This window comes from Alligator mississippiensis, chromosome 3, assembly GCF_030867095.1.
Source record: "Alligator mississippiensis isolate rAllMis1 chromosome 3, rAllMis1, whole genome shotgun sequence".
Taxonomy (NCBI): Eukaryota; Metazoa; Chordata; order Crocodylia; family Alligatoridae; genus Alligator; species Alligator mississippiensis.
In genome coordinates this window covers 53,700,192-53,724,698 of record NC_081826.1, presented here as the reverse complement: position 1 = coordinate 53,724,698, position 24,507 = coordinate 53,700,192, and the positions used below count along the sequence as shown (strand labels likewise).

The window sequence follows — 24,507 nt, the reverse complement described above, 5'->3', positions numbered from 1 at the left end:
ACCTTCATTTTAAGTAGCTCTTTTCCTTCCCTAGCATTCATCATCCACCACCTGTGTTTAGTATACTTGCAATGATATTCCCTTCTGGCCCTTGTTTTTCTGAGCTAAGCAAGCCAGCCACTTTTAGTCTTCTCTCATGACAGGCTTGCTAGTCTCCTGATCATCTTAGAATAGTGGTTTTCAACCTGTGGTCTGTGGACCCCCGAGGGCCTGCAGACATGTCTAAGGGATCTGCGTAAGATGACTATGATCAGTCAAAAGTATGTGAATACCCACGTTTACAATTCAAAGGGGTCCGCACCACTATTAAAATTTTTTTAGGGGTCCACAAATGAAAAAAGTTGAAAACCACTGTCCTAGAAGAAACAGATCATCCTTCTAGAAATAGGAGCACCTGTTTCTGTTTCACGTTTTTGAACTGGATGTCCAGAACTGTGTACAGCATTCCAGGAGAGGCTGTATTGTACAATGGCATTAATATATCCTTATTTCCTCTGTCTATGGGTAATACCTTGCCTTGTCTTTTCCAATCCCATTACATTAGTAGCTCAGTTATCCTGTGATCAATTAATACACCTAGATTTTTCTCCTCTATCATTTCCAACTAATAAACTCCCAACTTGGATCAGAAATACTTGTTAGTCCATATTGTCAACATAGGTCACTTTATACTTTTGCTATTAAATATCATTTCAAATCTACTGTTCCGAACCCCAAGGTCATCTTGTTCTTTGTGTATTACATTCTGAGCTTACTCTAATGACAATGCCTTCTAACTTAACTATCAGCATATTAAGTTGGTGATAGTTAAGTTATTTGAGAGTTAAGATAGTTAAGTTGTTTGATGGACGTCAGTTCTTTATGTCAAAGTCATTTATGAAAACATTAAACATGATCAGTCCCAACACAAATTGTTGAGGAATTTACGTAATTTCCCAGATGGAAAAACTCTGTACCAAAATGTAGATATACTGTATTTCCTTTGCTACACCATCTTTTCTTCCTATTCCCTTTAAATGTAGGTACAACATTTAATATTTTCCAATAAGGTGATCCCACCTGAACTTGACTTATTTTTAAAGACATCTGCTGCCTGATCTTTGATTTCAAATGCCAGATTTCTGGGATGGAGATCATCCAGTTCCCACACTAGAACTCATTTCATTTCTTTGAGTTCTGCATACATTTTGAATGATGTCACTTCCATTTCTCTGCCCTCATTCCCATTAGTTATCCTGCTATTGCCTCCCCCAGCATGCTCAACATCATCCTTATTCAAAACTGAGGTAAATAATCACTTAATTCTGAAGGAACTTCTCAGAGCACATCTATGAAATCAAGACTCTCTCAAAAATGAGTGGGTGATATGACTGAGGGTGCTAGTGTTCCATTGAGTTAGTAGCTCAGAGTTTATAGGAGGATACAGGAAAAGTAGGCTTGCATCCCACCTCTGAGGCAACTTAGCCACTTCTCCCATGCCCTAAACTTGAGGCTGGAGGGTGTTTTGGGGTGAGTCTCTATCAGTCTTTTTGTTTCACTTTGGATGAGGCAATTAAATACTCACTGGAGTACACTGCCCTTGCTGTTCCTCCAGATAAGTTTAGGGCATTAGGTACAGTGTCATTCTCTCCATTTCTAGGCCAGTGGGGGTCCACAGAAGGTGGCTGTAAAGATGGCAGACCTGCCCTCATGGGCGACTGGTAAGTCCTGAGTTGGGAAGGGCAGTCAGAAACCAGGGGGTCCCCCTGAGGCTGATCACGCCGACCCAGAAGTGGCAGGGGAAGTGGCAGGAGTGCTTCTCCTGGCACTTGCACTCCCCGGCTGATGCACTCAGGGGGGCACCAGTGCTCCTGCCTGCTGCCCCTGCCCATCAGCTAAGCGGGGAACACTGACTGTCAGGGGGTGCATGTGCACCCCCACACATTGTCACTGCCTGCCCTAAGGGGAAGTGCTGCCAGTGCTGCTGCTGATTCAGTTCTTCCTACAGCAAAAGGCTGTAATAACCTGAGGACCCATCAAGCCTGATGGACGTCATCCTCGACTTAGAGGGACCACTGCCACCACCAGCTGCCTGAACACTAGCCCCAACTCATCCTGCCACCACTGCTGCTTTGCTTTACATGGGAACCAACGACACTGCTGCCCCATGGCCCCTCTGGCAATATCAACCTACAACCCGGAGAGAGAGAGAGAGAGAGAGAGAGTGTGTGTGTGTGTGTCCGTGTGAGAGAGAGAGAGAGAGAATGTGTTTGGATGGAATTTTCATTGGGAAAACTGGCAGTGTCATGAAGCACCGATGGAAAGCTTTATTTTGAACTATAAAAATTGCACATATTTTAAGTGAAAGATTAGGTCCTATAAAACTGATGGGAGTCCACCAGCAAAAGTCTGGTGGGGTATAGGGATATCTGCCAGCTCAGTCTGTGCCCCAACTTTTCATCTTCCAAGCATATCTAATACATGTGAATGTGTGAGGGTTTGGCATGGCAATCTGGGTGAATCCCTGGGTGAAAGGTTGCCTATGTATGCAAGGGACCGTACCTAATGGCTTCCATCAAGAAACTTCAACTCTGGGTTTCTAGAGTAAGAGAAAACAACATGAGAGGGAAGAGCACTTTCACAGCAGGCTCGCTAACCTAATAAGGAGGGCTTTAAAATAGGTTCACCAGGGAATGGAGACCAAAGCCCTAAGGTAAGTGGGGAAGCAGGAGACCTGGAAGAAAACCAAGCAGGAAGGAGCAACAGGTGAGGTGTTCTCATACTTCCTAAGAAATCAGGGCAATCAACTAGTTACCAAAGGTGCCTATACACAAACGCACGGAGCCTAAGCAACAAGCAGTAAGAATTGGAAGTCCTTGCACAGTCACGGCACTTGGTGGGACAGCTTGTATCAGACTTGGTGGCCTAGCTCACATGACTGAAGCACTGTTATGGATGGGTACAAACTGTTCAGGAAGGACAGGCAGGTGAGACGAGGAGGAGGAGTTGCACTTTATGTAAAAGAGCAATATGACTGATCAGGGCTTCAGTATGAAACTGATGATAGGCCTGTTGAGTCTCTGGGTTAGGGTCAGAGGGGAGAGCAACAAAGGTGATGCCGGGGTGCAGGGCTGCTATAGACCACCAGACCAGGAGCAAGTGGTAGATGAGGCTTTCTTCAAACAGCTAGCAGAAGTTTCCTGATCACAGGCCCTGGTTCTCATGGGGAACTTCACTCACCCTGACATCTGCTGGGAGGGCAATACAGCAGTGCACAGGCAAGCCAGGAAGCTTTTGGACAGTGTTGGGGACAACTTCCTGGTGCAAGTGCTGGAGCAGCCAACTAGGGGCCATGCTCTTCTTAACCTGCTGCTCACAAAACAGGGATGAACTGGTGGGGAATGTAGTAGTGGATGGCAACTTGGGCAGCAGTGACCACTGCCCAAGATCACTGAATTCAGAATCCTGAGGAAAGGAAGGATGGAGAACAGCAGAGAAAGGACCCTGGACTTCAGAAAAGCAGACTTTGACTCGCTCAGGAAACTCATGGGCAGGATCCCCTGGGAAGCCACACTAATGGGGAGAGGAGTCCAGGAGAACTGGCTGTACTTTAAAGAAGACTTACTGAGAAAGCAGGAACAAACCATCCTGATGCACAGGAAGACTAGCAAGTATGGCAGAAGACCAGCTTGGCTTAGGAAGGTTAACTCTGCAGTGAAATACATCACAAAAAGGAAGCTTATTAAGTAGTGGAAATTCGGACAAATAACTAAGGAAGCATATAAGAGCGCTGCTGGGGTATGCAGGGGTGAAGTCAGGAAGGCCGAAGTGCAATTGGAGTTGCAGCTAGCAAGGGATGTGAAGGGTAACACGAAGGGTTTCTACAAGTGTCATAGATTTCACAGACATTAGGGTTGGAAGGGACCTTGGAAGAACATCGAGTCCAGCCCCCCCAACCGAAGGGCAGGAAGTCAGCTGGGGTCATAGGATCCCAGCAAGATAAGCATCCAATTTTCTCTTGAAGGTGTTCAATGTAGGTGCTTGAACCACCTCCAATGGCAGGCTATGGCAGACCTTGGGGGCTCAGACAGTAAAGAAATTCTTCCTTATGTCCAGCCTGAAACGGTTTTGCAGTAGTTTATAACCATTCAACCTCGTCATCCCTTGGGGCGCTCTGGTGAACAAATGTTCCCCCAGATACTGGTGGTCACCCCTGATAAACTTATAGGTGGCCATCAGATCAACCCTGAGCCGGCGCTTTTCCAGGCTAAAGAGCCCCATGGCTCTCAGCCTGTTGTCGTACGGTCTGTTTTCCTGACCTCTGATCATGCGCGTGGCTCTTCTCTGGACTCTCTCAAGCTTCTCCACATCCTTTTTGAACTGCGGTGCCCAAAACTGGACACAGTACTCCAGCTGCGGCCTCACCAAGGCCAAATACAACAAAAGAATGACGTCCTGAGATTTGCGTGAGAAGCATCTATGGATGCAAGCCAGCGTTTTGCTCGCTTTACTAGCCATGGCATCACATTGAAGGCTCACGTTCATCTTGTGGTCAGTCATGACCCCCAAGTCCCTTTCATCCATAGTGCTAGCCAGCATAGCACTGCTGAGCCTATAAGGATGCTGCAGGTTTTTCCTCCCAAGGATGCTGCAGGTTTTCCCTTGCATTATTCAATGTTAAACACCATCAGGTTCTCATCCGCCCACTTGCTGAGCCTGTCCAGGTCAGCCTGGATCACCCTCCTGTCTTCCGGTGTGGATGCTTTGCCCCAAAACCTGGTGTCATTTGTGAACTTAGCCAGTCCGCTTCTGACTCCAATGTCCACATCATTAATGAAGATGTTGAACAATATGGGTCCAAGGGCAGAGTCTTGGGGGACCCCAGTGGTCACAGGGCACCATGACAACTGACTTCCATCAATTACCACCCTCTGGGTCCAGCCACGGAGCCAATTTCTCAGCCAGCGGATTGTGGTGAGCCCAAGGCCACAATTGGCCAGTTTCGCCAAGAGGTGATCATGAGATACCAGATCTGAGGCTTTTTTGAAGTCAAGATATATGACATCAATTTCTTCTCCCTTGTCCAGGTGATAGGTCACCTGGTCGTAAAAGGAAATGAGATTGGTCAAGTAAGACCTACCCGCAACAAGCCCGTGATGGCTTGGGATGTTGGTGTCTGCCAGTCTATTAAGGATGGCCTCTTTAATAAACTTTTCTAAGACCTTCCCCAGGATAGAGGTCAGGCTGATGGGCCTGTAGTTTGCTGGATCCACTTTCCTCCCTTTCTTGAAGATAGGCACCACATTGGCCTTCTTCCAGTCTTCGGGCACTACACCAGAGCACCAGGAGTTCTCAAAGATCCATGCCAGAGGCTGGGCTATCATGCTCACCAGCTCCTTGAGTACCCTGGGGTGTAGATTGTCAGGGCCAGCTGAATTGAAGGTATCCAGCCTCTCAAGGTGTTCCTTCACGAGGTCAGCATTGATGAAAGGCAGGGGATCTCCCTCACCTGGACCTCCCTGTCCCGTAGTGGGCATGGGCATCCCATGGGACTGATGAAAGACCGACGCAAAGTACCCATTTAATAGGTTGGCTTTTTCCTGGGCCTCAGTTGTCAGTTGTCCCATCTGGTTTAGCTGGGGTCCAATGTTGCCCTTGCTTTTCCTCCGGCTCCCCACATATCTGAAAAAGGACTTTTTATTGTCCTTGATACTTGAAGCTAGTTGGAGTTCAGTTGCAGCCTTGGCTTTCCTGGTTTGCTCCCTGCAGGATCTGACCAGTGCAGAAAATTCCTTCTTGGAGGTGAATCCCAACCCTCATCCTCTGTAGGCCTTTGTTTTTAGCTTCAGGAGGTCTGCTACATTCCTGGAGAGCCAAGGGGGCTGCTGTGCCCTCTTGCTGCCTTTCCTCTGAAATGGAATAGAATTAGCTTGTGCATTGAGGATCGCTCCCTTGAGGAGCAACCACTCTTCCTGAACTCCCTTCCCCCTGGGGTCGTGGCCCTCACTTAGGGCCTCACTGACAAGCCTCCTGAGCTTGTCAAAGTTGGCTTTCCTGAAGTCAAGGACTTCAGTGTGCTGACTGACTTGCCAGCTTTACGGTGCATGGTGAAGGTGATCAGCTTGTGGTCACTGTCACCCAGCTTTCCATCAATCACTAGGTCACCGATTAGGTCATCCCCAGTAGCCAGTACCAGGTCAAGCAGCACTAGTACCATGTCAGTAGCAAGAGGATGATCAGGGAAAGTGTGGGTCCCTTACTGAATGGGGGAGGCAACCTTGTGACAGAGGATGCAGAAAAGGCTGAAGTACTCAATGCCTTTTTTGCCTCATTCTTCACAGACGAGGTCAGCTCCCAGACTAATGCACCGGGCAGCACAGTTTGGGGAGGAGGTGAGCAGCCTTCAGTGGTAAAAGAACAGGTGAGGGACTATATAGAAAAGCTGGATGTGTACAAGTCCATGGGACTGGATGGGATGCACCCAAGGGTGCTGAAGGAGTTGGTTAATATGATTGCAGAGTCACTGGCCATCATCTTTGAAAACTCCTAGCGATCAGGAGAGGTCCCAGATGATTGGAAAAGGGCAAACATAGTGCCCATATTTAAGAAAGGGAAAAAGGAGGTTCTAGGAAACTAGAGACCAGTTAGCGTCACCTCAGTCTCTGGAAAAAGCACGGAGCAGATCCTCAAGGAATCCATTTCTAAGCACTTGGAGGAGAAAAAGGTGATTAGGAATAGTTAGCATGGATTCACCAGGGGCAATTCATCCCTGACTATCTGATTGCCTTCTATGACGAGGTGACTGGCTCTGTGGATATGAGGAGATTGGTGGATGAGGTGTACCTTGATTTTAGCAAGGCTTTGATACAGTCTCTCACAATATTCTCTGAGGTAAGGTAAGGAAGTATGGGCTGGATGAATGGACTGTAAGGTAAATAGAAAACTGCCTGTCTAACAGCTAAAGAAGAAGAGCAGTTACTTGAACTATCCTGTGACATGGGACTGAAACTTGAATTTAAGAAGGAGCCCATTGCCCGTTTCTGGCTGAAAATAAAAAAGGAGTATCCTGATCTGACAGACAAGGCCATTAAAGTCTTGATGCCATTCACCACCACGTATTTATGTGAAAGTGGGTTTTCAGCTTTAGTATCGATTAAAATAAAATACTGAAACAAACTGGATGTTGGGGAGATCTAAGACTGAAACTGTTACCTACCTTACCAAACTTTCACGTACTTTCTGGCAAGAAGCAAGATCAACCATCTGATTAAAACTGATGACAAGATGGTGAGTTCACAAAATTGTATTATTGCTATTGCTGTTGTTGATATTATTTTTATTTTTAACACAACAGTTTGTCAGTAATTATCTATTTATGTTCGCTATGCACAAAACATATTTCCTAAGGGGTCCACACCTCCATTTGAAATTTTTTAGTGGTCTGCGAATGAAAAAAGGTTGAAAACCACTGTTCTAGGCCAAATGTATCAATATGTTTTATACAAGCTGAAACAGCTTCACAAAGATATTTAAAGAGAGTCACTCTATAATATTCTATTGCAGGGGTAGGCAATGTTTTTGGCTGGAGTGCTGAAAACACTGCTACGTCTACGTTGTAAAGTGCCAGACTGCCAGCATGACAGAAAAACAAACGTGAAGCAGGGGGTACATGGCAGGACACACTGCATAATAATCTAGTTAATAATCATAAATGTTGCTTTTCACGGAAAATACCAGGTTTCTAAAAATTCTAAACCTGTTGACAATAAATACAACTTCATATACTACCTTTGTCCTTGTGTATTCTTTTTCATTAAGCATGTTGTGATGTTAAGTATGCTTGAAAATACAATATAGGAACATTTTGAGGTTTAATAAATTGAACAAGCGTTCACTTATTGTGTCCATAAGCACTTCACAGACCACACTACTACAAAACCTCTATTTTCCTTATAAATTATATAGCATTCAGCGGATCAAAGCATGTCAAAATCAAGTTTTCAAATGTTCATAATTTTTTTTTTTTAAATGTTACTTTATTTTTACAATTAATGCATAGTATTTGAATTAAGTAAGAAGCTCTCTTACCAGCATTTGGAATCTGATTGGATCTTTGCCACCTGTAAAGAATTACTACTAAGAGTAAAGGAGATTATATTCTCCTCTATTTTTTCTGTCTTATCCCACATATAGAGCTCTCTATACCACAATAGATAAATAAAAAATGAAATGGCTTCTGGCAGTCCTTGGGAATCAACTTGCAGAAAAATCCATTGTAGAACAGACAGTAACAGTCTGCCCCACTGTGTCTTTTACAAAAAAAAGGAAGAAAAATTATCCCACTTTGTCTAAAGACACTCTGTTTGTTAAATTTGGGCAGAGGTGTGATCATTGTCACCATTTTACCTGGTAAGCATGGTCCGTGTGTACGAGGTAGAGATTGGTAGGAGCTGAGCGGCTCAGAGGTGTCATCACTTTAGTCTCAGTTTTGGCACATGATGTTTCAGGACGGCTTACATCTTGGGTTGGAAAAGAAGGAGGAGATGCTAGAGATGGAGAGACTGGAGAAAGACTGCTTAAGCCATCAGCCACTGAATCTGTGTTAAGTCTGATCTCTGTATAATAAAAATCTTCTTCTCCATCACTGTAGTCAGACTCTCCTACTCGTCTACATGAAGGAAAGATAAAGAACACTGAAATTACTCTACTAAATCAAGACTGTGAACCTTGATTCCTGGATGTTAACTTCTGGATACATAAAACTATATTACATTTAAGCACTCTACTTCTTTTATAAGCACCACATAAACTCTTACTCACTTGCAGGAAGGCTGGCAGGAGCAAGGGATGCATCTTACACAGCCTTGAAGACAAAGGACTCATAGTCAGGCTTCTTCAAGCCATGAAAGAAGGCAAGCCACCTTGCATTTATTGTATTGTAGTAGCATGTGAACAAGTAGGTACCATGGAGTAGCTGATATGCCAGAAATTCACACTGTAAATGACTTCAGCGTATCCTGTGTCTTTAGTTCAGGTCTATATAGCCCTAAAATAAGTCTCAGCCAGAGGCTACTTTTATTAAAGGTATTAGCTGTGTTCATCATCAAGTTTTTGGCTTATACCAAAAGAAAGTGCTAGAAAATAGCTTCCTCAAATAACCAGTTTCTGGCAATACAGAGCTCTGTGTAGCGACCCATACTAACTCCAAACAAGTCTGTATGTCTACACTGCCCACTGCAGTGCTTGGAGGTACAACTACCAGGTTCTACACTCTGGGCCACAGGGGTGGTGGCAACTGGACCAGCAGTGGTGGTGACAGCTGTTCTTGCTCCGCCTCTACGTGGGTGTGTTCAGAGCTGGTGCCCTGGTTGCCCATACCCTCATGATGTTACTGGCAATGTTATGTACAGATATTAGATTTCATTCTAGAACAGGAGGATCGCTCAACAAAATCTGAGCGGTCGCTAAGCTTCCTCTTGTGCGTGGATGACCTCTACCTGACTCAAGAAGTCTATGGGCCAACGAGAGGCAGAGCGCTGCTCGATCTGGTACTGGCTACTGGGGATGACCTAGTAGGCGACCTACTGATTGATGGAAAGCTGGGTGACAGCGACCATGAGCTGATCACCTTCACCATCCACCGAAAAGCTGGCAAGTCAGTCAGCAACACGGAAGTCCTTGACTTCAGGAAAGCCAACTTTGACAAGCTCAGGAGGCTTGTCAGTGAGGCCCTAAGGGACCATGACCACAGGGAGAGGGGAGTTCAAGAAGAGTGGTTGCTCCTCAAGGGAGCAATCCTCAATGCACAAACTAAGTCTATTCCATCTCGGAGGAAAGGCAGCAAGAGGGCACAGCAGCCCCCCTGGCTCTCCAGGGACCTAGCAGACCTCCTGAGGCTAAAAAGAAAGGCCTACAAAGAATGGAGGATGGGAGTCACCTCCAAGGAGGATTATTCTGCACTGGTCCGGTCCTGTAGGGAGCATACCAGGAAAGACAAGGCTGCAACTGAACTCCAAATAGCTTTGAGCATCAAGGACAATAAAAAGTCCTTTTTCAGATATGTGGGGAGCCGGAGAAAAAGCAGGGGCAACATTGGACCCCTGCTGAACCAGATGGGGCAAATGACAACTGACGCCCAGGAAAAAGCCAACCTATTAAATAGGTACTTTGCGTCGGTCTTTCATCAGTCCCATGGGATGCCCATGCCTGCTACAGGACAGGGAAGTCCGGGTGAGGGTGATCCCCTGCCCTCCATTAATGCTGACTTCGTGAAGGAACATCTGGAGAAGCTGGATACTTTCAAGTCAGCCGGCCCTGACAATTTTCACCCCAGGGTACTCAAGGAGCTGGCGAGCATCATAGCCCAGCCTCTAGCACGGATCTTTGAAAACTCTTGGCGCTCTGGTGTAGAGCCCGAAGACTGGAAGAAGGTCAATGTGGTGCCTATATTCAAGAAAGGGAGGAAAGTGGATCCAGCTAACTATAGACCCATTAGCCTGACTTCTATCCCGGGGAAGATCTTAGAAAAGTTTATTAAAGAGGCCATCCTTAATGGACTGGCCGACGCCAACATCTTAAGGGATAGCCAGCACGGGTTTGTTGCGGGTAGGTCTTGCTTGACCAATCTCATTTCCTTCTACGACCAGGTGACCCATCACCTGGACAAGGGAGAAGAGATTGATGTCATGTATCTTGACTTCAAAAAAGCCTTCGATCTGGTTTCCCATGATTGCCTCTTGGAGAAACTGGCCAATTGTTGCCTTGGGTCCTCCACAATCCGCTGGCTGGAAAATTGGCTCCATGGTCGGACCCAGAGGGTAGTAATTGATGGAAGTCACTCATCTTGGTGTCCTGTGACCAGTAGGGTCCCCCAAGGCTCTGTCCTTGGACCCATACTGTTCAACATCTTCATTAATGATGTGGACACTGGAGTCAGAAGCGGACTGGCAAAGTTCGCCGATGACACCAAACTTTGGGGCAAAGCATCCACACCAGAAGACAGGCGGGTGATCCAGGCTGACCTGGACAGGCTCAGCAAGTGGGCGGATGAGAATCTGATGGTGTTCAACGCTGATAAATGCAAGGTTCTCCACCTTGGGAAGAAAAACCCGCAGCATCCTTATAGGCACGGCAGTGCTATGTTGGCTAGCACTATGGAAGAAAGAGACTTGGGGGTCATCATTGACCACAAGATGAACATGAGCCTGCAATGCGATGCTGCGGCTAGTAAAGCGACCAAAACGCTGGCTTGCATCCATAGATGCTTCTCAAGCAAATCCCGGGACGTCATTCTCCCCTTGTACTTGGTCTTAGTGAGGCCGCAGCTGGAGTACTGCGTCCAGTTTTGGGCTCCACAATTCAAAAAGGATGTGGAGAAGCTTGAGAGAGTCCAGAGAAGAGCCACGCGCGTGATCAGAGGTCAGGGAAGCAGACCCTACGATGATAGGCTGAGAGCCCTGGGGCTCTTTAGCCTGGAAAAGCACAGGCTCAGGGGTGATCTGATGGCCACCTACAAGTTTATCAGGGGTGACCACCAGTATCTGGGGGAACGTTTGTTCACCAGAGCACCCCAAGGGATGACGACTAGGTCGAATGGTCATAAACTACTTCAAGATCATTTCAGGCTGGACATAAGGAAGAATTTCTTTACTGTCCGTGCCCCCAAGGTCTGGAACAGCCTGCCACCGGAGGTGGTTCAAGCGCCTACATTGAACACCTTCAAGAGCAAACTGGATGCTTATCTTGCTGGGATCCTATGACCCCAGCTGACGTCCTGCCCTTTGGGCGGGGGGCTGGACTTGATGATCTTCCGAGGTCCCTTCCAGCCCTAATGTCTATGAAATCTATGAAACGATTATTTAATCGTTAATTAATTTAATGGGCAATTATTTCAGGCAGAAGGCCGCTTACTGAGTTTTGGCAAGCTATCGAGGGCTGCATGACAGGCAGCCCAGGGCAGATAGATATTTATTTTCTAAATTTTTCAGGGGCCCTGCGGGCCGGACAGAATGGCCTGCCGGGCCGCATCCGGCCCCCAGGCCACATTTTGCCCACCCCTGTTCTAGAACCTGTATAAGTGCATCAGTGCAGCACTCAGTAGCGGTAATGTCCCAGGTGCAATGCTGTGCTTATGAAGCTGCACTACTTCCAATCATACTAGCTCAAGTTTCTCTATTGGGTGCTGCTCTTTATTGCAGTCATATGTCTTCCAATGGCTGTTACATATACTGTCTCCAGTCAGCATTTTGAATGAAAACTAGGTGTGAAATTTAAGATGTCCCCCCAACAATTAGATTCTGTACAAGGAGAAGTATAATAAATTAATACATTTGCTATGTAAATAATTGAATTTAAGACACCCCCCCCCCCAATAATTAGAAGTCATACTGAATTTGGGTAAATTCAGTAAACCCCAATCAGTACTAAATTGCTTGTGGCTTGCAAACAGCTGGCCTCTTACCCAAGGTGAATGGTCCGGATGTGTTTCTGAATCCCTGCAGCTGTGCTCAGTACCTTTCCACAGTTCTTCCAAAGGCATTTGAACATCACCTTCATGGAATTCTAAATAAGTATAACAAAGCAGATTTTTTTTTTTATCACTCATTCACATTCAAGATGGAAACAAATAGACATACACAGCTGTTCAGTAAGTGTTGCTGCACAGTATATTGCACCAAGTTCTCCTGTCAGCTATACTGGTAGAAATCCAGAGTGACTTTTAACCTTAAGGTAATGCCTCTGAATTCAGTAGAGCTCCTCTGGATTTATACTGGAGGAACTGCAATGAGAAATTCACCTCTTTATTCTTTTGCAAATCTCTTCTATTTATATGTATCTGCCAAAAAAGCTAGATAATATATATACTTAATGTATTTTTAACTTTATTTTTAAAGACTCTTTCAGTTGAATTAATTGAGAAAAGGATGGTGTCCTGCATTCCCTGTAGAAGCATACCCAACGTTAAGTTAAATACTTTCTAAGAACCATCTTCCTCCATTCATTGCTGGCAAAGAAAGGAAGATAGTTTCATGAAATCACGACGCCTGCTATGACAAAGGTCCTCCATCCTCCATGTAGCAATCATACATACTGCAGGATTTTTTTTTAAACATATGCACAATACTGGTTTAATTTTTTTCTGAGAGGGGCCATGTCCTTGTATGTGTGTAACTCCAATAGCTTAAATTGAGTGATTACTGATTTATGCTTGTGGAATTGAGTGCTGAATCAGTCTTCCCATCTTTCATATTTTACAGTCTCTGAAAAATATGTTCAAATGCCTTTAGTTTCATCTAAAGCAAAACATACAATAATCTTGACTGGCAATTTAAGAGTGTTATGTACCTTATAAGACTAGCCCAGTCAAATGTGGAAATGAAAGCTAACTATTCACCCTACGTTATTTCTATATTATTAAAAAAATGGAATCCACATACTTTAATCTGTACTTCTCTAAAGGTATTTTCTGTTATAAAACTGTACATTATCACCTAAAAGAAGAGGAAGAGACTTGCATTCAATCATTGTTATGATATGTTACTGTTATTATATCTAGTTTCAAGTCAGATTAAATGAATGTATTCATATAGGCCCCAAATCAGAAAAAGCATCTTCTTCAAAACAGCACTTATGCATACAGTTCAAGTCAAACATATGCCCAAGTGCTGTCCTGAGTAAAAAAATATTTAATATCCCACCCTCTTGCTTTCTTTAATTGGGGTCATACAGAAACACATGCTGTTTTTCAGGATAATTAACTCATTCTACTACTATGTACATTTGATACAAGGTGAATGCTTGCACTAGAACACACTGAAAAAGTGGCAGTAGCATCACTAAAAACACCTTTTTAGTGATGCTACTGTGCAGTAGCCTAATAATACTGTGCAGTAGCGTATTAACACTGTTTGTGCTGTGATGCACTATGGCACAGTATTAGTAGGCTTCTGAGCAGTTAGCATCTTGTATAGACTTGCCTTGTAAATACCTTCGTGGAGACAAAACTTAACCTCAAAAAAAAAAAAAAAAAGTAAGGCAAGACTTCAGTAGGTCATCCAGTCCAACTCCCCGCTCAAGGCAGGATCAGTCCTCTCCAAAGTATCCCAGACAAATGTTTGTCTATCCTACAGCTAAAAACTCAAGTGGCAGAGGTTCTACAACTTCAGTAGGTAGTTTGTTCCAATGCTTGACCACCTCCATTGTTGAAAAGTTCTTCCTAGTATTCAGGCTAGATCTCCCTAATTGATCCTTAAGTTCAGTACTTCTTGTGGTTTTTGTGGAGAACAACTGATTCTCCATCCCCTTTATAACAACCTTTTTGTATTTGAGGGATTATCAAATCACTCCTCAGTCTTCTCGTTTCCAAACTAAATAACCCCAATTCTTCCAACCTATTTTAATATGTCATGTTTTCAAGACCTCTAACCATTTATGTTGCTCTCCACTCCTAGTTGTCTATGTCCTTCTTGAAGTGCACTGCCTAAAACTGGACACAGTGCTCCATCTAAGGCCTCACCAGTGCTAAATACAATGGAAAGATCACTTCCCATGGCATTTCTGTTAATACATCCCAGTAAACTGTTTGCTTTTATTACAACAATGGTACAGTATGGACTCATATTTAGTTTGTAGTTGACTATTATACCCAGCTCCTTTTCTCTAGCATTGCAGCCTAGGTGGTCAATAATAGGCACTTCTTTCTAGCACGGAAAAATCCAGTGACTGAAAGCTGAAGCTAGACAAATTCAGACCAAAAATAAAAACCAAACTGTGAGGTAACTTAGCTATTTAAACAATTTACTAAGAGCTAGGGATAGTTTTGCTTCGGTAGAAATCTTGAAGTCAGGAAGGATATTTTTCTAAGATATGATGCAATTCAAACAAGAATTAATTCATGTAAGTCCTAGGACCAGAGTTATGTAGAGGTCAGGTTAGATGATCACAATAGTCCCCTATGGCTGTGTACAAACATTCATTTCTAGCAGTGGGAAATTTTCACCAACTAGAAATGATTCTGGGAGCGGGAGCAGTATAGACATTCAGCAATGGGGACTTGCCAATTCTTGATCATTCTATGTTCAAATGCCTTGAATAAAGGAGGTAGCCAAAAAAACCAGTCTGCACAAATTGGATTGAGTCCCTTGAGTTAACTCTCCAGTGAAAACATTAATAGAGCAAATAAAAGTGACAAGAGACTATAACCACCAGGTTAGGCTCTGCAAGCGACACAGACCTGATTATTGGATGGGAGATGTTGGGGACTGCAAGATGTAAGGGAACCCTTTTTATACCAGTCTATGTAATTGCTCTTTAAGAACATTACAGAAGAACAAGCTCTGAGAACAGCATTTACCGTGAGAAGATGATAACCAGCCCTTTTTTGCCTGTGGTAGGTTTAATTACCACATCATTTCTCACTGGCATTACAACACAGACCATAAATATTGATGTGCAAGAAATGTGATTTAAAATAAATCATATCCACTATACTTTTCTTGTACTTGAAAGGGACTTTTCCTTTCTGCCAGCCCCAATAAAAGTACCTTAACTGCTAGAGGAGCATGGGATCTCTTTGACACAAAAAACACATCTAAGATAATTTTGAAAGAAAACCAATAATGAAAGCCAGATTCAAAGACCCTTTAAAGCCCTTGCAGCCCACTGACTTCAGTTGTGAGGCAGACTGCAAAGGGAGAATTTGAACCTTAAGTGCTCAAAGCACCCAAGTGTTCAAATGATCTGAATTTCAAAAAAGCATAAACCTGCAGCTTTTCTTGATATTAGCAGGACCTGATGAGGCTTGGCATTTTAAGAAAATAAGGCTATAAGTACAAACAGTGCTAATTATTAAGGACTACACCCCACTGATCCATATCCCTATTTAGATTTATTATTCTATGTTTTCAATGTTCTGATGTAGATAACCAGATGTAAGCAAGGGGAGTATGAAAAAAAACAAGAGTTAGTTTGAAATCAAATCCCATGAAATCTTGCCTATTTTCAGGAAAGTACCACTTTCCCCAGGTTAAGTCCATTTTTATAGAAACAACTGTTATCTGGTTATCTAATAATTCACCTTCTCCAAATTTAGTGAAACAAGAATGCTCAGGCAATTCCTTTGTCATTCTCCAGTGCTTTATCATAAAAATAGTAGTCATAACAAACCCCTTCAAATATTAAATATTTTTGATAGGAAATAATTGAATTAATGTAAAAAGTTAAACATATATTCAACTTTCTTGGCAAGAGGTGGTAGAACATGTGACATTTTCCAAATCACAACCCTTTGCAGCATAGGTAATTTGACATTAACTGATTTGGTAATGTTACCAGTCACTCTTTATCGTTACAGTTTTGTTTTATGAAATGACAACATGAAAGACCAATAACTTGTAGGTAGTATCTTTTCCAAGATCACAGTAAGACAAGTACTAGCCAGGGACCTGAGTAAAAAGACTTGGAGAGGGGGGGAGGTGGTGGCATTCACTTGCAGAACATTCTATTATTCTTATGCAAATCTGATGTTTGTTGTACAGACCGAAAATTACAAGCACCATCACAGTTCCTCAGCTCATATAAAATGCCTGAATAATCAGATGTCTGTACTCTCCAAAAAGACAACCTAGGTAACAATAAACATGGCATCTCTAAAATCATCTGCCTGAGTGATGATACATACAATTTTAACAAGGTAGTGAAAAGCATACCAGAATTTCCACTCCCTCCCTGGTCCCTTAAATAATTACTGGATTTATTTTAATAACTATCTAACTTGTAATATGTTCTAATAAATGCACCTCTATAGCCTTTCATCCAACAGGCAACACTATTTTATATTACCCTCCCATAAGTGATGTCTAAAGCAAAAGCAAGAGCAGTTGTGGGTTATCAAACGAACAACTTTTGTAGCAAACAAGATAAATCTGATCAGATTTAAACAATCATTAAAACTTCTTCCTGCTGGTCATGAAGCAATTAACTCTCTCAGTCTGAGCCAGAAACAAAGTCACTAAAGATGAATAAATACCCTGTTTTTCTCTTCCTTACAGAAAGCCCTTTTTCATCTTGCTATATAAAACCTGTCCTGTTGCGTTAGGAGTGAGAAAAGCTTGGACTAATGCCATCTCTTTGTTTTCTTTTTCTTCAAGAGGCATTTGCTTACTGGCATATTGATAGGGTGTGTGTGGGGGGGGGAGGATAGAATTATATTACATTCTGAATCATTTTGTTTAGTTTCATTTATTCAGTAGTGAGTGAGGCACATTTATTCCTGGTGGAGTATTCCTGGTTACAGGGGAGTTCCACCAGGGATTAATTTGGTCAATGACATTATACTGGAAACTATCAGATTTTATTCCTCCTGAATGTGTGTTCAGAGACTGTTTCACATTATGCAGGCACCTGATAATGCTGTCAGACTAAGAATTTCATATTTCAGCAAACTAGAAATATGGGGTCAAATCCTGCCAAGGTACTAGCAAAAGCAGGGGGTGGGACAGGGAGGGAGGGCAGAGGCTGCTCAGGTCATCTTGTACCAAAGGAATTAGCCAAAGCTGGACAGAAATCCCCTGAGAGGCTAGAGGCAACACCCTCCGTAGAGAATGTTGCTGCTTCTCTGAGCAGGACCTATACACACCCTGGCCTTCTTCCAGAAACAAAGTGGTGTAGCAGGAAGTGGGTGTACTACGGGACTGGATTCAGTTGGGTTAGGTCCCTGGGAACATGGTATGTGGATCTGCATGTTAGCTGGGTGCCATGGCAAGATTTTGCCTCTGTTGAAATTCTCTACAGAGCTGCTCATGCTGGCTTTTGTCCTTATCCTCCCCTTCACAGTCTAACAACATCCCTGGGATACAGTTGTATGGAACCTAACATGAGGCTAACCTTCCTCTTCCTAGGGATGGGTTCATCAAAGAGAAGGTTGCTTGTTTCAGCTTCATCAATGCCATCATCTGGCTGGGAAGGTGTTCGAAAAGGTTTGAAGCTATCGGCAGACAGAGGTGGAGATGGGGTGGATGGATTAGACTGATCACTTGGAGCACTCCAGCTCCAGTATCCACTGCTGCTGGTACTGGAAGGCACAAATCCTCCTTCCTTCCAAGATCCATTCAGAGAATCTGTCAATTAACAACAACAAGCATTAAAACAAATGCTCATATACCATATGATAAGGCTAAGGAGATCTGTTTGCTTTTACTTGGTGCTTAGAAAACATGCTGATGAATGAACTAGACTTGGGCTGATAAAAGCTAGAGAATGTGCAAAGGAGAAATGAAGACTTATACCTATAACTCTAATTTATACAGGCTTCGCTCGCCAACCACAGTTTTGAGTATCCATGCTTCAGAGCGGCTGGGGGGGAGGGGGGGTGTACAGTCTGAAAATACCCCCACGGGCCCCCTGGCTCATGCCTTTCACTCTCCCTTCCCCCCCTCCAACCCTCACAGCTTTGCTGGTACCCCTCACCCCCCCACCCACAGTCCCTGCTCCCTCAGCCCTGCTGGTTTTGCCAACCACAGTTTTGCCAATTACAGGAACTTTCAAGAACCTAACCCTGTGGTTGGTGAGGGAAACCAGTACCTATTCCACTCAAAAGCATTTCACTGTAATATGTGACTGTAAATACAAAGCCACTTCATTACAAAGAAGACTCACAGAAATCATAGAGAAGCAGGGCTGGAAGGGATGTAAAGTGGTCATCCAGTCCAACCCTTTAACTGAGGCAGAATTATCCCCATCCAAACCATCCTATACAATACATAATTTAAACTTGTTGTATAACTACTGTCAACCCTGACAAAAGACATAAAACCTGCCACAGGTAAAGAAGGGGAACCATGACAGTCAATGTCCTGCTTCAAGAGATCCCAGGTAGAGGGCCACAACCCCCATTACAGAAGAAGGCAAAAACCCCCACAGTCCATAGCTGACCAAGGAGTAAAATTCCACCCTGCCCCCAAACATGGTGCTTGGTCTGACTAGGAGCCAAGAACCTCTGGCTTTAAGTCCCAGCAGGAGCCCATCCCAGTCAAAATCTTCAGTCTTGGTTACAGCCAACAACTAATGCCTTCAGGGAAGACTTAAAAATACCCTAAGGAAACACAGGAGGAGCAAGGGGCAACCAGCAAAGCCCAGGAGTATGGGAAATACTTATAGTACAACATAGGCCTAGATCATCCCCAACCACTGGCTGTCCAACCTCTTCTTTAACACCTCCAGTGATGGACAGTCCACAACTTTCCTAGGCAGTCTGTTCTACTGCCTTACTGTTCTAACAGTAAAGAAATTAGGAGAAGAGGAAACAAGCTTTTCTGGAACACAGTCCATGAATAGCTTTCTACGATCAAAAGATCATAGGACTGTAAGGCTAGAAAGGGTCACCTAAGTCCAGGCCCCTACTCAAGGCAGGATCATACCTGACTAAACCATCCTAGCCAAGTGTCTGTCTAAACTGCTCTTAAAGATTTCTAGGGATGGAGAGTCTACAATGTCTCCAATATTCCAATACTTGACCACTCTCAGGGTCAGAAAGTTCTTCTTAATCCCCAACCTAAATTTCCTCTGCTGCAGTCTGAGGTCATTGCTTCTGTCCCATGCAGCCACAGAGAAAAGCCTATCTGCATCCTCTTTATAAGTGCTTTTCAGGTATCTGAAGACTGTTACTGCCTCCCCCCCACCCCAGTCTTCTCTTCTCCAGACTAAATAATCCTAGTTCTTTCAGCCTGTCTTCATAAATCATGCTTCCCAGTACTCTAATATTTTTGTCACACTCTGCTAGAGTCTTTCCAATCTGTCCATATCCTTTTTGAAGTGTGGGTCCCAAAACTGGACACAGTACTCTGGAAGAGGTCTACCAATACTGAATATAGTGAAAGAATCACTTTCCTTAATTTGCAAGAGAACTTCTGTCAATACAACCAAGTATGCTGCTGACTTTTTTGGCAACAAGAGCACACTATTGGCTCATGTTCAGCTTATGGTCCACAGTAACCCCCAGACCCTCCTCTGCACGGCTGCAGCCCAACCAATCATTCCTCAGTTTGTATTTACATTATGTTCTGTTCTGTCCCAAGTGCAGGTCTTTGCATTTGTTCTTCCAGAATTTCATTTGATCAGTTTTGGATCAGTTCTCCAGCTTATTCAGGTCATTCTAGATCCTGTCCTCCAGAGTGTCTGCAACTTCAGCTACCTGGGGTAATCCACATATTTGCTAAGTGTATACTTAATCCTATCATCTAAATATTTAATGAAGATGTGAAACAATACAGGACCCAAGACAGGCCCCTGGGGAACCACACTTATACCTCCTCTTAACTAGATATTCAGCCATTGATGACTACTCATTGAAAATAATGATCCAACCAGTTATGAATTCACCTTACGATACCTTTATCTAGACTATACTTCCTTAGCTTGTTAATTGAATGTCATGGAAGATAGTGTCAAAAACCTTGCTAAAGTCAAGGTATATCACATCCCCAGCTCTTCTCCCATCCACAGAACCTGTCACCTTATCATAGAAGGAAATCAAGTTAGTTAGGCATGACTTGCTCTCAGTGAATTCATGCTGGCTGCTCCTGATTGCCTTGCTCTCCTCTAGGTGCTTTACAATAGATTCCTTGACAACCTTTTTCATGATCTTTCTGGGTATCAAGGTCAGATGGACTGGTGTGTAATTCTCCAGATCCCCCTTAATTCCTTTCCTAAAGATAGACATTATATTTGTCTTTTTCCAATCATCCATGCCTTCACCTGATCCGCACAAGTTCTCAAAGAGGATAGCCAGTGGTTCTGGCATTCCCTTAGCCAGTTCTGTCAGTATCCTATGGTGCATCCAATTCAGCCCTGCTTTCTTGAAATTATGTAGCTTCTCTGAGTAATCTCTAATCTGTTCTTCCACTACCTTAGGCTGTTTGTCTCATTCCTCATTTTTGAAGACTGAAGTAAAAAAGGCCTTAAATACTTCAGCCTTCTCTGTATCCTCAACTTGATTGCCTTATGCATCCCACAAGGGACCTATGGTTTCTTTGGTCTTCCTCTTACTTTTGACATACGTGTAGAATCCCCTTGCTAGTTGCATCTCAAATTGTGCTTTGGTCTTCCTAATACTGCCCAGGTAGCCACAGAGAAAGGCCTATCTGCATCCTCTTTATAAAAGACGGTACTTATAGCTACTGCTGTCTTATGCTCTTCCCTAACAATAGGTCCAGGTTTCCACTTTTTGTAGGACTCATTTTTGAGATTCAGCTCATTGAAGAGATTGCTGTTTAGCCAGGCTGGTCTCCTGTTGTACTTTCCATTCTTCTGTTGCATTGGGATATCTTGTTCCTGCACCCTTAATATGGCCTTCTTAAAGTAGAGCTTCCTCTTTTGGGTTTCTTTTCCCTTCAGACTTGTCTCACAGGAGATCTTACCAGTCCCCCAAGTGTGTTAAGGTTTGTTTTTTTTTTGGAAGTCCTTCCTTCCATTCAGATCTTGAACTCTATCATTTTGTGGTAACTGTCACACAAATTACCTTCCACCTTCACATTCTCAACCAATTATTTTCTACTTATGAGCAGCAAGTTACAAAGAGCCTGCCTCCTGGTTGGACTCTCCACCTATACCAAAAAGTTATTTCCAACACACTCCAAGGATCTGCTGGACTGCCAGCATACTTCTGTGTTTTCTTCCCAGCAGATGTCATCATATTAAGTCCCACATAAGAACCAGATACTGTGATCTAGAAACTTCCATCAGTTGTCCACCTTTTCCTTCTGGTTTGGTGGCCTACAGCAGAAGCCCACCATGACATCCCCTGGCTGTTCTCTCCCTTGCCCTTTACCCAGAGGCTTTCAACATGCCTGCCTTCCACTCTGTACTGCACCTGAGAACATGCATACATCTCCTTTATATATGGAACAACACCTCCTTTCCCCCCCGTAACTGTCCTTCCTGAACAAGTTATACCCATCTATGATGGTACTCCAATCCTATGAACTATCTCACCAAGTCTCCATAATCCTAATTACCTACTTATCACCTAATCCTTCCCTTCTGGGCTTTTGTCTCCAAGAGGCCAACAAATAGTCAGTCAGATACTATGGAGTAAGGGCCCTGATTCAGTAAGGTACACTTAAGCATGTAGTTGCAATCTGTTGACTTTACTGGGAATTAGGCATACATGACATTGCTGTCATAAATAGCAATGTCTTCCTGAATGGGGCTCAAATGCATACAGGCAGATAGATTAAGCCAAAAAAATCACACAAACCAAAATTAAAAAAAAAAAAAAAATCCATTCCCTTTCAGGGAAACCCTGGAGGGAGGGTAAAAACGTAATAGGAAGTCCTTCCTTGCACTTCTTGGAATACTTTGAAGGCACCTGGAGTGTTTTAAATGTTATGTCTGTCCATGTCCTTACTCTATATATTGCCCAATCGTATGCCTCTGGACTTTATATTCTGAGCTTATTTAAGAAGAGGACAAACCCAGCCTGAGCCCCAAGACAGTAACCCATACCTATATAAATCTTGTGAAGCCCCCAAACAAAACCAAACTGATGTTCTAAGCTCCATCCCCATGCTCTCCCAGTGCTTGCATCTAACAGCTTTTTGTCCGTTTGGATTGCATACAGCAATGGTTCTTAATCTTTTTAGACTCAAAGTACCCTTCATTAGGCTCAAAATACCACTTGGAAAATGCCAGCTCTTAATTTTCATTCATTTTTTGGATTACAGAAAAATAATAGTGAGTCTTCTGTTGCAAAGACCACAATGCTTTTGACGCAATGGATTCCTATTTGAAATTACTGGGTTTAACTTGTCAATCATGTTTGCACACCTGATAGTGTTAACGCTGTGTGGCACCCCATGGCCCCCAAAAGGATCTTGAGGCACCCCAAAGTGCAAGAGCACCCTGGTTGAGAATCAGGGCCTTGTTACATAGTAATTTTGGGTGGCTCCTAGAGGTCTTAACACCTGGATTGTCTACACATTAACACCTGAAACTAGTTTTAAATGCTCATTATGCAGTTCAAAGTCATGTCACTCCAGGGCAGGATTATCTCTGATCTGTGTTACCCAGTTTGTTACACTAAGGTATACACCCTTGGAGAAAAACATCTTTTTCTTCATTGAAAGCCATGAATATTTTTTATATTTAGCAAGTATGGGTAAACAATAAAATGTAGTGTTTAATGCAAGCCTGGAGTCTTTCCAAGGCTGACAGTACCTACAATTTCTTTTCCCTCACAGACACTTCTTGATCTTATCACTTTCTAACAAACAAGTTTCATTCTCAGTCATACTGCCAACATGAAAATCACGTGCATCTGTTTGTTACCAAAAGCCTGATCCAAAAACCATTGAAGTCAATAGGAGTGTTTCCAGCTGACTTCAGTGGGCTTCAACATACCGACTGGTCCTGTAAACATGTAAGTGCCCATCTAGTTAGGCTCACTTGAGTAGTCCCATAACTACTTGTGAATAAACTGCATGTGGCTAAGTGTTTGTGGAATCAGGGTAAAGAGTACAAAACATAGGCAAATTAGCATACTCCAAGATTCCTTTGAAAATAGGCACATACTCAGCTTATTGTTCACAAAATAATACATGAGAACATAATGCTTGAATAGTTTCAGTTTGTTGTTACCAAACTTCATGCTTTCATAGATTCATAGAAGTAGGGTAGGAAGGGACCTTCTTGATCATCAAGTCTGATCCCCTGCCCTGGGCAGGAGAGAAAACTGGGCTCAAATGACCCCAGCCAGGTAGGCATCAAGCCTCCTCTTAAAGACCCGCAGGGTAGGAGCCTGCACCACTTCCCTCGGAAGTTGGTTCCAGATCCTAGCCACCCTGACTGTGAAGTAGTGCCTTCGGATGTCTAGTCTAAACTTACTCTCTAACAATTTGTGGCCATTATTCCTTGTTACCCCAGAGGGCACTAGGGGGAACAGGGTCTCTCCCAAACTCTGCTGGCCCCCCCGGTGAGTTTATAGATGGCCACCAGGTCCCCCCTCAGCCTTCTCGTGTGAAGTCTGAACAGGTTAAGGTTCCGTAGCCTCTCTTCGTAGGGTCTGCCCTGCTGTCCCTGGATCATGCGGGTGGGCCCTCCTCCAGACCATCTCAATGCTGTCCACATCCCACCTGAAGTGTGGCACCCAGAACTGAACACAGTACTCCAGCTGCGGCCTGACCAGTGTCACATAAAGGGGGAGAATCACCTCCTTGGGCCTGCTTGAGATGCAGCTGTGGATGCACGACAAGGTACAGTTAGCACTACTGACCGTGACCTCGCATTGTCGGCCCATGTTCATCTTGGAGTCAATAATGACTCCAAGATCTCTCTCTGTCACTGTGCTCTCAAGAAGGGACTTCCCCAGCTTATGAGTGTGCTTCTGGTTCCCACTGCCCAAGTGCAGCACCCTGCACTTGCCAGTATTAAAACCCATCCTATTTTCATTAGCCCACCCCTGTAACCTGTCCAGGTCCTGCTGTAATCTGTCCTTCCCTACTAGTGTGCCCACCTTACCCCAAATCTTGGTATCAT

The 24,507-nt window shown here is 43.7% G+C and overlaps 1 protein-coding gene across 4 annotated transcripts in view; it reads right to left on the bottom strand.

Annotated features, from left to right (window-relative positions):
* The window catches only part of ZNF704 (zinc finger protein 704), a 189,990-nt gene that overhangs the window by 28,139 nt on the left and 137,344 nt on the right, over positions 1–24,507 (bottom strand). For all 4 annotated transcript variants that reach the window (XM_059723948.1, XM_014606906.3, XM_059723947.1 and 1 more), the window contains exons 4-6: positions 17,863–18,095; positions 12,440–12,540; positions 8,386–8,647 (exon numbers count right to left, since the gene is read on the bottom strand). In XM_059723948.1, the coding sequence (XP_059579931.1) occupies positions 8,386–8,647; positions 12,440–12,540; positions 17,863–18,095 (596 nt within the window). The remainder of the gene's footprint in view (positions 1–8,385; positions 8,648–12,439; positions 12,541–17,862; positions 18,096–24,507) is intronic.